This window comes from Pteropus vampyrus, unplaced genomic scaffold (genome assembly GCF_000151845.1).
Source record: "Pteropus vampyrus isolate Shadow unplaced genomic scaffold, Pvam_2.0 Scaffold374, whole genome shotgun sequence".
In the NCBI taxonomy this organism is placed as follows: domain Eukaryota; kingdom Metazoa; phylum Chordata; class Mammalia; order Chiroptera; family Pteropodidae; genus Pteropus; species Pteropus vampyrus.
In genome coordinates, this window is record NW_011889155.1 from 238,744 (window position 1) to 254,149 (window position 15,406).

Consider the following 15,406-nt stretch of genomic DNA (forward strand, 5'->3'; position numbering starts at 1 on the left):
TAGAAGGATCTAGAACATGAATTGTCAAACTACAGCCTATGGGTCAAATCCAGACTGTTTTTTAACAGCCAGTGAACTAAGAATGTTTTTTACATTTTTTTTTAATGATTAGGGGGGAAAATGAAACAGAAGATTTCATGGCACAAGAAAATGCATAACATTCCAATTTCAATGGTTATAAATAAAGTTTTATTGAAACACAGCCACACTGATTTGCTTTTGCACTGTCTGTCGCTACTTCTGCTTTACAAGGACAGAGTTGAGTCATTTGTGACAGAGACTGTGGAAGCAACAAACCCTAAAATATTTACTCTCTGGACTTTTAGAGAGTAAAGGTACGAGAGGGTCTCTCCCGTCCTCAGAGTCACCTCCTCTAAGAGGCCCTCCTGGCTTCCTCAGGCAAGAGCTGCTCCTCCTCGGCACTTGGATAAGCTCGCCCTCTCCCACGTGATCTGGAGTGCCGATGAGCTTCCCTGCCTAGGCTTCTTGGAGACAAGAATTTTACTGTGCTTCTTCTCAAGTCCCCAGGGCTGGGCATAAAGTGACAGACAGCAAGGAAGCATTCAAATTCCCATCCTGGTTCTTATTGGCCGTATTGATGGGAAGAGGGGCTATTACGTCTCCTCTGGAGCCTCAGTTTCCATGTCTGTGAAACGGGAAAAGCGATCCATGCATAGAGGGTGGCCATGAGAAACACGTGAGGCGATGACCAGGTATCAGTTCCATATTGCACACCAGGGACCTCAGAAGCCATGTCATCCTCAGGGCCCCCGGGAGTGGGCACCACTGTCATTCCCAGTTCATGAGGCCGAAAAGAGCACAGATTTAACTCCGGCTGAGCACACAGCCCGCACCTTCACCTTCCGAAGCGTGGAGCACAGGGCCTGGCATGCGATCGGTGTTCCATGAGTGGCGCCCCTCCCCCCAGCACAGCACGTGGCTGTGTGGATGATCCAGGGGTATTTCCTGAGCAAAGGCTCAGCAGTGGGCGGTGGGTGGGTTCCTGGAATGCTGGGCCTTCCAGCCCCTCACGCTGCTCCTCTGCCTCCCCCAGGCTGCCCGAGGTCCGCGTCTCGGACAATGGACCCTATGAGTGCCACGTGGGCATCTATGACCGTGCCACGAGAGAGAAGGTGGTGCTGGCATCAGGCAACATCTTCCTCAACGTCATGGGTGAGTGCAGGGCCCCTGGCCCCAGCATCACAGTGAGGAGGGGGTGTGTGTGTGTGTATGTGGGTGTGTGTGCGCACACACACACGTGCATGTGTGCACAGAGGGGCTGTCCCAGGAACCACCTGCCAAAATGCCTGTCACGCTGGCAGTGGACCCTCTTCTTTCCCACCTTGGCCCTTGAGGGGCAAGGAGACCACCTTGCCCCTCAAGGACTTGACCCCTGAGGATTTCCTCTCAGGACCTCCTTATCCTATCATCACTGAGACCATGACCTCATGAAGACAAGGTTGCACCTCATCCCTGGGTCTTCCAGGACTGGGCGCTTTGAGAGCCTCTGTCACATTGATTGGAACAAATGAGGAACTTGAATGAATAGTAAGAGCTTCCCACAGGGCAGAAGGCTGTCACAGTCTGGGGGCTTCAGTTTCCCCTTCCGTAAGATGGGGGTGGGATGTGGGCCTAGTGGATCATTCACGGATCCCTCAGCTTCTGGTTCCGTGACCCAGTGAGGACTCAGGGATGGAGGGACTGGGCACTGTGGGAGCAGCTGTGTGACTCCTTTCCCAGACTGGAGCCAGGAGCCACATTCACAGAAACACCCGTGGGAAAACTGCAGTGGGGGTGGGTGCTCCCCTGGGGGATTGACAATCCAGGAGCCTCCCTGGCGGGTCTGAGCATCTCAGCAGCCGTGCATACCTGCTGCAGAGAGGATGATTCTAACCCAGCCATGTGTTCCCTCCCTGGACCTCCCAAGGCCTTTCCTGAGATGCTGAAGCATCAGGTGATGAATTAGAAAGCGAGCTAAACTGGATGTCAAGGCTCCTGGGTTCTGACCCTGTTATCTGTGCCTCCATTTCTACATCTGCAAAATGGGGACGATAATGCTCGTGCCTGTTTTTCCGGCGGCCTGTGTCCCCCACCCCAGCCTCAGTTTCCCCTTGCCCCCAGTGATCTCTGAGCCTTTCGGCGCTGACATCCTTGACAGGCAGCCTCTCGGATTCTGCCGGCAGAACTCTCGGGACTTGGCATCGACTCTAGGCTCCAGTGTTCTCTGATTTTCTTAGCAAATGATATTTATCAGGGAAAAAAAGCTTACGGTACAAGGGCAATCAATGAAAGCATAAAGGCCCTATTGAAAGCCGTTGCTTCTGGGGAAATTGAAAACCTCCAAAAGCCAGACCTCCCCCAAGGGACATTGATTCCCACAGTGGCAGTATATGGTATATGGTGTGTTTTGGTTTCCTGGGGAACGGGCCATGGCGGGGAGGTGACGGTGCCAGGAAACGCCTCTTCCAGTGGCCCGCTCACTGATCGGCCCGTCAAACATGGGCAGGGAACATTCTCGGTGCTCAGCCCTGGGTAGGTCATACCAGGGAACCAAACTTAGTTTGTACCATCAAGGGGCTCCCAGTCCGAAGAAGGACATGTACGCCATCGTGTACTCACCAGATATTTATTGAGCACCTGCTATATGCCAGGTAATGGACACACATCTTTAAAAGGACATCATTTTTGTCCTTGGGGAGTTTGTGTCCAGTGCATGAGACATGCATAGATGAATAAGCGAGATGATTGTGGATGGTGATAAATACCAGGAAGAAAAATAGAGCAGGGCAATGAGATAACAAGTGACTACAGGTGACATGGTGGCTAGCTTAGGGAGAGGACTCAAGAAAGGCCCCTCAGAGACTGCTGGGCTAAGTGCTTTCCATGTTATGTCATTTAGTCCTCACCACCAACCCGAGGCGAGATACTAGTGGTGCCGTTATGCCCATTTTGCAGATGCAGATAAGGAGGCACAGAGAAAGCAGACAACTTGCCTAAGTTCACACAGCCAGGATCACAAAATTTCCCTTTGCTATCAGGCAGCTTAGTGTTGGGACCACACTTTCGGAACATTGATCTAAGCCTCTAAGTATTCAAAAAAATACGAATTCTGTATATATCTACATCGATACATATATATCAACATCTGTATCTATAGTCCTATCCATATACAACATATCTCTCTCTCCTTCTAATTCTCACCTTACCTTACCCCAGGGCTGAGAGAGACGGCGGGGTTGAGCATGAGGGAAATTCCCCTCTGGTAATTCAGCAGCCACATCAGCTGGGAGGCAGGAACTATACTGATCCCATTGCTTAGACCTGGACTCAGAGGTGGGAGGGACTTGGCCAGGGTTGGGAGGATTCAATGAGACAATCTACAGAACAGAATGTTCTGAGCTCAGGCACATTCTGAGTGCTCAATAAATAGTATCTCTTGTAGTATCAACAAATAGTAATAATGTCAGTTAAAAATCTGGCACAGTTAGAAAGGTTAAAAATTGTGCCACCTCCCCTCCCCCCACTCCATGATGCTCTCCTTTAAATATATGTCAAGCCATACTTCAAAAATTAAAATCTATTCATTGTTTTGGCCTGTCTGTGACATAGCATAGACCCTTTCTTGTCACACCTGCACACACAAAGAGCCTCCCTTCCAAGCTAGCGGAGGTCGTTGAAAGCTGGGGTCTCTCCTTTGTGTCACAAGGGACCCTAAGGACTGGCAGATGACAGTGGGCTAGATAGCCCCTGTACAATTCGGGAGTCAAAGGGAAGCTTCCCAGGACAGTGGGGAGGGGGAGCCGGGGAGCTGGGCACGGTTCAGGGCATCAAAAGCACAGCGCGGTTCTGCCAGAGAGAGGAGCTGGGCAATGCTGTCTGCCATCGCTGTGTCTGCATCCAGCGCGTTCTAACGCGCGCTTTCCAGAGGCCTCCGGCTGGAGATCAAAATGCAAGAGCGGCTGTAATTTCACGCCTATAACAGCCCCGCTATGTGGTGGGGAAAGACGTTTGGGAGCCCCATGGGTGACACCGAGGGTTCGTGCCGCACATAGTCATTAAAATGTTTTTATATGAGCTACAGATAAATTGTAAGCCAATTTGAAAGGTGCATGCTGGGCCACGAGAACGCATTATACACCGTCACGGAAGCATTGCAAAGGCTCTTCTTGGGGGTGCAGGTTAGGCGGGAAAGCATGTTAAGGGTGCGATGTTACAATCAATTAGATTGTGAGGCCCAGACACCCCCACCCTGTCCAAGCCGAAGACATTGCTCTTCTGGTTCTGCCAGAGACCAAGGCACAAGGTTTCTCTGCCACCCTCGCCAGATCCACTGTCACCACCAAAGGGGCTCTTCCGGCCCTTAGCTGTTAATCAAGGCCACTGTCCACCAAACATGGGCTGTGCGCCTGGCATTGAGTGCTCAGTGTCAACCTATGGTTAATCACATGACCCTTCAGGAGCCTGCCGAAGCAGGTATGGTCATCTCCCTTTTACGAATGAGGGGACGGAGGCTCTGTATATGTAAGGGGCTCACCCATGTGAGTGACAGAGCTGGGGGCAGTCCCATCGCGTCTGCCCAAGATTAGAGCTGATGCTCCTAGCAGCAATTCTGAATTCCCAAGGGAAAACTTTGACACAAGGGCTGTCAGTAACACAAACAGGAAGTAATAGGAAGCATGGGGCAGGGACAGTGGAGAGAGAGCAGACCTCAGTAAACCTGAGCCCTCGCTAGGAGCACTTAGTTCTCCAAATGCAGATGTTCAGGTGGGACTATTTTTCCTTTGGGGGCCTGTAGGAGTCTAGGAAAACAAGGAGCACATTTGAGCCCCCCACTTCTTCATTCTTGTACCCCTGTCCCTGTGGGTGCTTCCCCAATCCTCTAGTACCCCCACTACTCAAACCCTCTGAAAGGAGCACTGGACTTGGAGTCCAGCAGACCTGGGTCCAAATCCAGGTCAATGTCCACTCGTGACATGGACAGTTCAGTACTGAGCTTCTCTGTTAAAGTATATTAGAAGATGGTTTGAATGCCCACACACGGGCATTCTAAATCAGAGTCCCTCTGTGGGTCTGTGCCTCTGTGTCCAAATTTCCATCTCTTACAAGGACATCAGGCATTGGATGAGGTGCACCCCAATCCAGTATGATCCCATCTTAAGTTGGTTATACCTGCAGAGCCTCTGTTTCTAAATAAGGCCACATTTACAGGTACTGGGGGTTAGGACTGGAACATATGTTTCTGGGAAACACAATTCAACCCACAACAGTAACTGAGCCAGAAGGTAGCAGGATTCACTGTCTGGCTCTGAATCCAATACTCTCTACTCCCACCCACGTGGGACCCCTTCATTGAGCTTTCGCTAGTATGTCAGTTGCTGTGCTAAGTTCCTCATACGATAACTGACTGACCAATCACAAAAACTGTTAGGTGGATACTACCATTTCCCCTTTGACAGATGAAGTAACTGAGAGAGGTTAGGTCACTTGCCTAGGCCACCCACCCAGCCGGCAAAGTCAGGGTAAACGGAGGCATCCTATACACTTAACCATTCTGCTCTACTGGAAGTCACAAAGTATCAATAAGCATTAATAAAACATTTTATCTCAAGATTCTTCTCTCAATTCTGGAGGTGTCCAAGTGAGATTGGCAGAGGAAGGTAGAATTTCGGAATCTGCAATGGCCCCAAACCACACCGTATGCTTTTCAAACCTGGGGCTGGAGAACACAGCTTCCAGCCCAGAGAACAGTTGTTAATGAGCTTTGCAAAGCTTGTCTTTTTGTTTTGTTTTGTTTTGTTTTCGGTATGTTTTACTGAATTTTTATTAAGTGCATCTGGTGCTTTTTCCTCCTTGTTTTTTAAAAAATGGTTTTATTGAGCTGTAATTCACATAACATAATTCTATCATTTAGAGTATACCATTCAGTGGTTTTTAGCATATTCACAGAGCTGAGCAACCACTTTTCTTTCCAGCCAATTTTACCGCATTTTCAATACTCCAAAGGAAATCCTATACTCGTTAGCAGTTACTCCTCGTCCCAAATCCCTTCCCGCTAGTCTTAGGCAAACACTCATCTACTTTCTACCTCTGTGGATTTGCCTGGTCATTTCATATTACTAGGATTACACAATATGCGTTCTTTTATGGCTTTTGTGATTTCTTTCACTTAGGATAATGTTCTCAAGGTTCAACCATACCGGAGCATGTATCAGAGCTTCATTCCTTTTATTTATTTATTTACTTATTCATTCATTCATTCATTCATTCATTCATTCATTTTAGGTGAGGCAACCCTTGGTTGACCTCACAGATTGCAAGGACCTTGTCAGCTTACAATCTCTTATTTTTTATTTTTGTTTTTACGCCCACAGCACCTGGTCTTCCTAGGTGATCTCCCATCCAAGTACTAACCATGCCCAACCCAGCCTAGCTTCCAAGATCAGCCGGGATTGGGCTTGTTCAGGATGGCATGGCCGTAGACTCATTCCTTTTTACAGCTAACTAACATTCCATTTATAATAGATGACACTTTTTTACCAGTTGATGGACATTTAGATAGTTTCCACTTTGGGGCTATTATGAATAATGCTACTACAAACATTCGTGTACAAGTTTTCGTGTAAATATATAGTTTCAATTCTCTTGTGAAGTGGTATTTTGATTTGCATTTCTCTAATGGATAATGATATTGAGCATCTTTTCATGTGCTTATTGGCTATTTGTAGATCTTCTTAGAGAAATATCTTCAGATCTTTTGCTCATTTTCAATTGGGTTATTTGTCTTTTTATCATTGAGCTGTAAGAGTTTCTTATTCCAGATACAAGGGCCTTGTCAGATATATAATTTGCATACATTTTCTCTCATTTTGTGAGTTATCATTTCACTTTCTGGATCGAGCCCTTTAAAGGAAAAAAGGTTTTCATTCTGATGAAGTCCATTTATATACTTTTTTTTTCTTTTGTGATTTGTGCTTTTGGTGTTGTATCTAAGGAAGATTTGCCTAACCCAAAGTTGTAGTTTACTCCTATGTTTTTCTTCTATGAGCATTTATAGTTTTTAGTCTTATGTATAGGTTTATGATCTATTTCGAGTTCATCTTTGTACGTGGTGTGAGGGAGGAATCTGCTTCCATCATCTGCATGCGGGTACTCAGTGGTCCCAGCACCAATTTTTGAACAGCCTCTTCTCTCCCCATTGAATTGTCTAGGCGTCCTCATTGACTGCAAATGTGAGGGTTTATTTCTGGACTCTTTATTCTATTCCCTTGATCTATACGTCCTCATGCACTTCTGGTGCTTTTTAAAGCTATCTGGCCACCTCCAGCCTGGTTCTGTCACTCTCCTTTTGTGTGCCTTTGGGCAATCAGTTCACAGAAGTCCTCCAGTGGCCAGTTCCTTCAGTTTTCACATTATAAGAAATTCACCCCGGGGCTAGTGAGTGCTCCCAGAGGGAAAGAGACTACAGCATGCTGGGGTGTTGGAGACTGTGCCCACTCCGTGTGGCCAGGCCAGAACCCAGGCTCGCTACAGATCTGCCTTCAAAGACCACATTCTTGAACTCGGTTCTCTGGACTCCCAACCCAGTGCTCCTCTCTAGAAAAAGGAGCACATTCCCGGAACCAATAATTGAAGGGTCAAAGACCTCTCTTGACTTGGGAAGGAGAAATGCCAATGGCTTCTAGTGGGATGGGGGAAATATGAGGGCTCAGGGAAGACCCAGAGCCCCTCAAAGGCCTGGTGATGCTCCCGCAGGCTTGAGCAAAACAGAAGAAACACAACTCAGCCTCTGAATGACACCAATGAGACCCCGCTCTCAAGGAGCCTGCCAGAGCACAGGACGGCTGTCGGGGATTGGGCGTCTCCCAGGCAGAATGGGCAGGCACTGCACTGCGGATGGAGGGTGTATGTGGCCCTCCGGGGGCAGGTTAGGTCCACAGAGGGAGGAAGCTTGTCTGAGAATCGCTCGGGATCTGCAGGCAGGGGAGCTGTGAGAGAAGACTCAGAGCTACCTCACCAGCCCTCTTCAGAGCCCAGGACACCTGCTGGGTGGGAAATGATCGGCTCCTTCCCCTGTCTTGGAGCCTGAGCAGATGAGCCTCCTGCTGGGCTTGAACTAATTACATGAAATGGTCCCAGGCAACTGTAGTGGCCACAGCTCCAGGGAGCACACGCTGCTTGCTGTCTGCTGTCGAGCGGAGGTGTGGGTGGTTTGGGATCCAGGCCAGGACTGCAGAGGAAGCCTAGGGTGCTGAGGGACAGAGAGGCAAACCCAAACCTCCACTTCCCACCCCAGAAGCTCCCAGGGTCCTGATGACCAGGCCTGAGAGAGCTGAGGAGTGGTTACGAGTATGAGCCTTGCATTCAGCCATGAACTTCAAAACCAGTTTACAACTGCTAGTAATAAAAGCAGCAAATGTTTATTGAACATTTACTATACACCAGGCGCAGTTCTGTTTTGCACCAGTCAACACATTTAATTGTCATAACAGCCTTCTAAGGTAGATTCTGCTGTTATTGTCCACATTTTACAAATGTGAAAACGGAGTGGTTAAAATTTTGCCCGAGGACGCAGGTTCAAAAAGGCTAGAACTAGGATCCAAACACGGGCAGACAGGCTCCAGAGGTCCTGGGCCTAACCACTACCTACACTGGCAGGTTGTTTAAGCTCCTTGAGCCTCAGTTTCCCCATCTGCTAAATGAGGGTTCCAATAACACTTCCCCTGCTGGGGCATAAGTTGTACAGGTCGGTGTCCCAAGCTCACAATGAACCCACCAAAAGATTAGTTGTTACTTCTCACCCATTTTGCCTTAACTTTCACCCTGCAAATGCCAGTGGGGCCCAGGAATGGGGTCAGAGCTGCAGGAAGGGACATCAGCCCAGCCGAAGCTCCATAAGCCAGGTAGTGACAGCTCTGGCCACTTGCCCCGGGCACTGGTAGAAGAGATCAGAAAAGAAGCAATGTTCCAATGCCACCTCCTCCACAGTCTTGCTGCAACTTTTCTTCTGTAAGCCTCAGTTTCTTCATCTGGAAACTTGAGGTAATGAAGGTTCGTACTTCATAGGGCTCTTGTGAAGAGTAAATAAGATCGTGCATAGAGAAAGTGCTCGGCCCAGGTCTGCTGGCCCGTTTGGAGGGCAGGGTGGTCAGTTAGAAGGAGAGAGAGACAGGAGCCAGCCCAGGGCTCGGGCAGTATAGGCTGGACATTCCAGGTATTTCCAGACAGGAGTCACAGGACATGAGGACCAACTGGAAAGATGAGAGCAGATGTGGGGGACATAGCAGGCGGAGATGGAGGTGGTCTCCTGAGAAGGTATCAATGAAACATGGGATTTCACTCAGCAGACGGTGACTACAGGAAATGGACCGCTTAGGGCTGTAGTCCTAAGGACCTCTGCAGGCCTCCCTGCCCCCTGCTAGTCAGAGTTCCTGAGCGGGGACAGCTAGATGGGCAGCAAGGACATGAGACAGCTGGCTGGGCTTGGCTGTCAGAGAGGAGCCTGCGGACCAGAAGACTGAGGCCGGAGTGGCCAGGCTCTTCCAAGATGGACATAAGAGCATCTTCAGAGACTGGACACTGCCATCTTGAATGCCTGGACCTGGCCAAAGACCTGGAGGAAGGATGCCCACCTTGCCCACCTGCCTGCCCATGGGCCCCCAGCTAGCTGAGGTCGCCGGCTGAGAGCCAGTGCAGAGAGGGGCTGGACAGATGGTTTTGGGGCTCAGAGGAGCACTTTGGAGCTAACCGGATCATCTAACAAGGACGGTCACTTCCTAGCCTCAGCCCCAAAGGCCCAAGCCTGCCGCCTACCACCTCCTGAACAGGCTTTTAGAATCTTCCATTCTGCCTTCTCTGAACATGAATCTGCAAAAGAGGAATGCCCTTGACCGAGCCCACTGTGTGCTCAGCAGCAGGCCCAGCACGTTCCACTAGCCTACTATTCCTCCCTCCAGTCCACCCGCTCCCAGGCGGGCCCTGTGATGCCTCACTGACAGTGAGCGAACTACAGACTGCTCAGAGAGGTCAGGGAACATGCCTGACACCCCACAGCAGGGAGTGGGCTGGGATCTGAGCTCAGATCTGCTGGGAGACAAAGCCCCCCATCCTCCCACAACACGAGGCCGCCAGGAAGATGGAGGGACATCATTCCTCTCTGGGTGTGGGCTGCATGGCGGCCAGACGGATCTCGCCCAGATCCCAGGGTTCCTTTCAACAGCTCGAAACACTTGGGTTGCCCCGTCAGCTGCTCCTGCCTGCCAGCGATCTGTAAGAGACGTACCTTCACTTTACAGAAGAGAAAACTGTGTCTGCTAATAAAGAGAAGCCCAGAGTATGAACCCGAACATTTCCTGATTGCCATTTTTTGTCCTGAGAGACCCGAGGCCCTGAGCCGGGGATGGAGACGAGGCTTCCGAAGCATGTCCACAGGCTGGGCGTGATTTGGAACCTCTCTGGCTCGTGATCATGGCTGGAAGGAGCAGATAGCTCACTGAAGCAACGTGCACCGTTCTGTGCATCTTGTCCCTGGGGCCATAGAGCAGATGTCACCAGTCCTTCTCTGAGACCATTTGCTCATTCATTCCTCACGCAAGTCCTTGATTCAATCAATATTTATCAGCACCTACTATGTGCCTGCTATGGAGAAAGGACTGAGAGACATCCATTTTAATAGGGACCCTCCAGAATATACTGTAATAGTGGTGAATTTTGTGGTTATAGGGTGCCAAATATTGCTCCAAGCACTTTAAACATATTAATTCATTTAATCTTCACAAGTCTAGAAGGTAGGCACAGATCTGCTGGGAGACAGATCTGTGCCTACCTTATTTTAAGAAATGAGGAAACTGAGGCCCAGAGAGGTTAAGTAACTTGCCCAAGGTCACGCAGCGAGTGAGTGGCAAACCCAGACCGCCTGGCTAAGGAGCCTCTCCACAGCCTCTCACAGAATGGCCCGTCATGTCTTTCTGAGACGAGCTGTAGAGATTCATCTCCTCCCTGGAACTGTCGGAGCATGTGGCTGCAGCCCCCTAAGCCCCTCATTAGCTCCCTGGACCTTCCATGTCTCACAGACCACGGCTCCCCTCTCGTTCCAGGATTGCCTCTCTCCACCTCCTACCCGCCCCTTCAGGATCCATCCCCCAGACCCCACCAGAGCAGGCCTGCAGGTGCATTGTTAAACCTTGACGAGTGTTAGGTCAGTGCGATGCTTTATCCTCACCACCACTGGGAGCTAGATTTAGTGTCTCTAGCAGAAGGTAAACTTCCCCTCCCTTGGACAGGGTCCTTAATTACAAGTGATATGTGGCTGTTGAAACTGCAGCGCCTCGGGCCCAGTGATTTAAGGAGCAGGCATAAGGCTGAGGTTACAGGTGTTAACAGAGCTGAATCAGGAGCTAGAAGAACAGGGACAGGGAGGCTGTGGGAGGAAACAAGCCAGCCCCTGGAAGTGCCTGTCACCTGTAAACACTATTGGGGAGGGAGAGGAAATCCCACCGCCCCATGTACAAAAGGGGAAACTGAGACCAAGAGCACACTCCTAGTTGGCTTGGCCCGGGAGTCAGCAGTCCTGTCTCTGCTGCCAGCCTACCTTGCACCCCTGGGCTCGGTTTCCCCATCTGTACATGAGAAGCAGGACTACCTCCCTCACTTCCTAGGAATGATAATCTTAATAACAAATAATCTCAATAATCGCAATAATCTTCATAACAAAAGCTAGCTCCGATGGAGTGCTTATTATGTGCCAGGCATTGCACTAAGTTCTTGGTGCGCATTCTCGTGTTTAATTCTCATGACCGCTGGTGGGAGAGTGCTTGTGGTTATGCCCATTTTACAGAAGGGGTCATCAAGGCTCAGAGAGATGAAGCATCTTGCTCAAGATCGCGTGGCTAGCGAGTGACCCAGTGGAGAATCTCAGCTCTCTCTCTGAATCCAGAACCTGACCTCTAGGCTCCAAGGATAAAAAGAAGGAGGAAAGGCCAGTGTCTGCCCTGAAGGAGTCCTCGAAAGATGGAGGAGACAGAGAAGGGCATGGGTTGCCCGAATTCCGGCAGAAGGAAGACAAGGATGATGGGAGAGGACTAGGGTGCAGGCTAAGGGATGTGGGAGTTCTCGGGAGGGAGAGCCTCCTCCAGGAGGAGGCATCAGGAAGGCTTCATGGAGTGGGTGGCATACAGCTGGGTCTTGTATCCTGGGGATAGGACAGGACAGGAGGCATTTCAGGCAGAAGGAGCCCTGTAGGCGACGGTGTGTGAGCAGCAAAGCATGGAAAGCAGGGAGCATTCCTTTGTGGCAGGACCCTGAAGCAGCGCACGTGAGGAGTAGGTAATAGGAGATGATTAATAACGGCAACAAAAAGACAATGGCTGACATTTATTCAGTGCTTACCAGGTGCCAGGCTAGGGTCTAAGTACTTCACACAATGCTCACAAGAACCTTGTCAAGTAGATATTATAATGACCCCTATGTTACAGATGAGGAAACAGGCACAGAGAAGGTAAGTGACTTGCCAAGGTCACCCAGCTCACGGGTAGCAGAGTCACGATATAGCAGCTTAGCTTCTGAGCCCAGATAAGGCCAACTGCTGTGCCCAGTCCTGGCAGGAGCTGGGGAGGTGAGGAAAGGACCTTTTGGGAAGGCTCTTCATTTGTGTCAGGTCGCCACTGGCCCTGCCTGTCCACCGGGCTTGGCACAGGCAGACAAAAGTCAAGACCACAGTGAGACCCTGAATCCAGTGATGTCTGTCCAAGGAGACCACAGGAGTTGGGATGGGCCTGGGAAGCTCCCAGGGATTTGGGAGCAGGACTGAGGGTAGAGAGAGTGTTCACGGGGGACGGTGGTGCCAGCCACGCCCTCCCAGCTGATTCTCCCGTGGACCCGAGGCCCGTCAGAGGACAGACTCCGACCGCTGAGGTTACCTCGCAGGGAGAACCTGAGCTCCTCTCTGCCGACCAGTCCGCTGTCTGACTTCTTTCTAGTCAGGAGGTCTTCCTCCACTAACCTGGAACCCTCCAGGCCTCTTGCACACAGAGCCACAGACTCTTCCAACTGGAAAAGACTTTAGGGGTCCCCTAGTCCAGCCCCATCACGAGGTCTCAGAGGAAACTAAGTCCCTGAGAGTGAGTGACAGCTGGTGAGGAGCAGGGTTGTGAGCATGGGCTGACAGCTTAAGCCAGATGTGGTTTGGAGTCCTAACCTTGGTCCTTACTGGCTGAGTGGCTGTGGACCAGTCACCCCTGCAAATGTCAACTCAGCACACCTATGCTGCCCTGTGCTGAGCCCTGGTCAGCAGAATGAACCAATGTCCGTAGCGTGAGAAGCTCCTAGGCCAGAATGAGTCGTGTAGACAAAGGCCGGCCACTGTTCCAGGCCCAGCGATGGAGGTTATTGTTCACAGATCTGACAACCAATAGGTCCATGAGCTTTCCAGTACCAGATGTCCTGCAAAGCACTTCATTCGGGACCAGGGCAAGGCCAGGGGAGAGGCCATGTGTGCTGGATCTCCGAGACTCCCCCCACCCTCAAATCAAGCCCTTCCGCCCTGGCCAGGAGTTGGATCCCATTGGACTGAAGCTTGGCTCTGCCTCACCCAGCTCTTGAAAAAGACACAATCTAATGGGTGTGCTACAAAGTAGACTTAACTGTTTATTGTAGAACCTGGGAGATGGGCACAAGAGTGTTCATTGTACAAATACTTGAACTTTTAGATAGGTTTAAAATTTTTCATAGTAAAATATTGCAAAAACTGAATGCACAACCTCCTTCCCACATAAAAACCCTTCTCCACTACTCCTCCCCTCCCCCAGGTCTCCCCTGGAAATTGCTTTATGAGAAGTAAGTGGCAAGAATGATTTACTTGCCCTCTAACTTGGAAATCAATTTTAAAATGCTGATAAGACAGGAAAGACTCTGGCTGCAGAGCCCTCTGGGAGATCTGCTGGAAGGGAAGGCTCCAGACCAGGGATGAGGGGTGGAGGTTCTGCTGTGAGGTTGGCAGGGGTTGCCCCTGCCATGTACTTCAGTCCTCACAAACGCCCCACATGAGACAGGCACCAGTGTCACCCTAACTTTATGGATGAGGATCAGGAAGCTGGCAACTCCCTAAGGGACACCCTGCTTGGGAATAGAAGGGCAGTGATCTTGGAGCCAGGCCCTGGGTGGAGAAGGTCAGGGGTAAATTCTGTTCTGAGCCCCAGAATACCAAGGCCCAGTGTTTAGAGGGACAAATTCTGCTGGAAGAGGCAGAAGTTTTCCAGAGTGGAGGAAGAGGGAGCGGGGTAAGGTCCACCCAGAGTTTCCAAGCTTCAGTCTACTGCTTTTCTTTTGGTGGGGGGAGTAGGGGTTTGTACAGAGCAGCCTTGAACTTGAACTTGAGCAGGAAGAACTTGAGCTGGGTGCCGCTGCCACAAGCCAGGTCTTGAATATACTTCCCCACTTGCCAGGGCCTCCCCAGGCTTCTGCGGGCTTCCGGAGGCTTCTTTCATAAAGCTACAGTATGACTCGTGGTAAAATCACCCAAGTGTGTAATGTATACCTCTGGGATACATTGAAAACATCCTCTAAATAGCCACCTTGCTGCTATTTAAAACGGTTTCATGTCACACCCCATAGATTTCATCTCCACAGAAATGGCACCTATCGTGGGCCTGAACACATTTGCTCTATTGCCACATAAACTACAATGGCATGGCAGGGTTGAGGCAGCCTTGCACGGTGACCACAGACAGGCTATCTCCAGATAGCAAACCCCAGGTGCAGGGTGGGTCCACATGGGACTGGCAGCCTAGGAAGCCAATCAGAAAACTGGGAACATTAAGAAACAGCCAATCAGAACATGAGCAGAAAGTTACACAGCTCGTGGGGGCAGAGCTTTGGGGATCTGAGGTCCTTTGACCCAATCAGTGCAGAATCAGAGAGTCCCTGGAGAACTCTGCCTATGCCCTGTCTGCTGAGGCCTGGAGAAGCCATGCTGAGGTTTGCCCTACCTGAGTCTTGCCCTCTCAGGCAGTAATAAGTTTCACTACTGTTTACTGAGCAGCTACTACAAAACAGGTCCTCAGTTCACATAACACCATCATCCAGTGGGGCTTGCTATTTTCGATTTAGAACTGAGCAGACTGCAGCTTACAGAAGTTAAGGCAATGGTTCACATGATGAACTTGCATTAGAGTCTTCTGGCAGGCTTGTTAAAACCCAGCTGGCTGGAGCCCACCCCACCCCAGCCCACCCTGAGGGTTCTGATTCAGCAGGTCTGGAATGGGGCTCAAGAGTCTGTATTTCTAACAAGCTCTCAGGGAAGGTGGATGCTGCTAGCCCAGGGGACCACACTTTGAGAACCACCGGGTTAAAAGCATCATCTACAAAACAGCACTAGAGTACCAGATCCAACGCAGCACCTGTGCCTGGCCTC

At 50.3% G+C, this 15,406-nt stretch overlaps 1 protein-coding gene and 1 pseudogene across 1 annotated transcript in view; one reads left to right on the forward strand and one right to left on the reverse strand.

Moving 5' to 3' along the window:
* IGSF21 (immunoglobin superfamily member 21) overlaps positions 1-15,406 on the forward strand; it is a 133,605-nt gene that overhangs the window by 100,083 nt on the left and 18,116 nt on the right. The window contains exon 3 of the mRNA XM_011379759.2: positions 1,055-1,173. Within this exon, the coding sequence (XP_011378061.2) occupies positions 1,055-1,173 (119 nt within the window). The remainder of the gene's footprint in view (positions 1-1,054; positions 1,174-15,406) is intronic.
* LOC111731443 lies at positions 6,363-6,481 on the reverse strand (annotated as a pseudogene).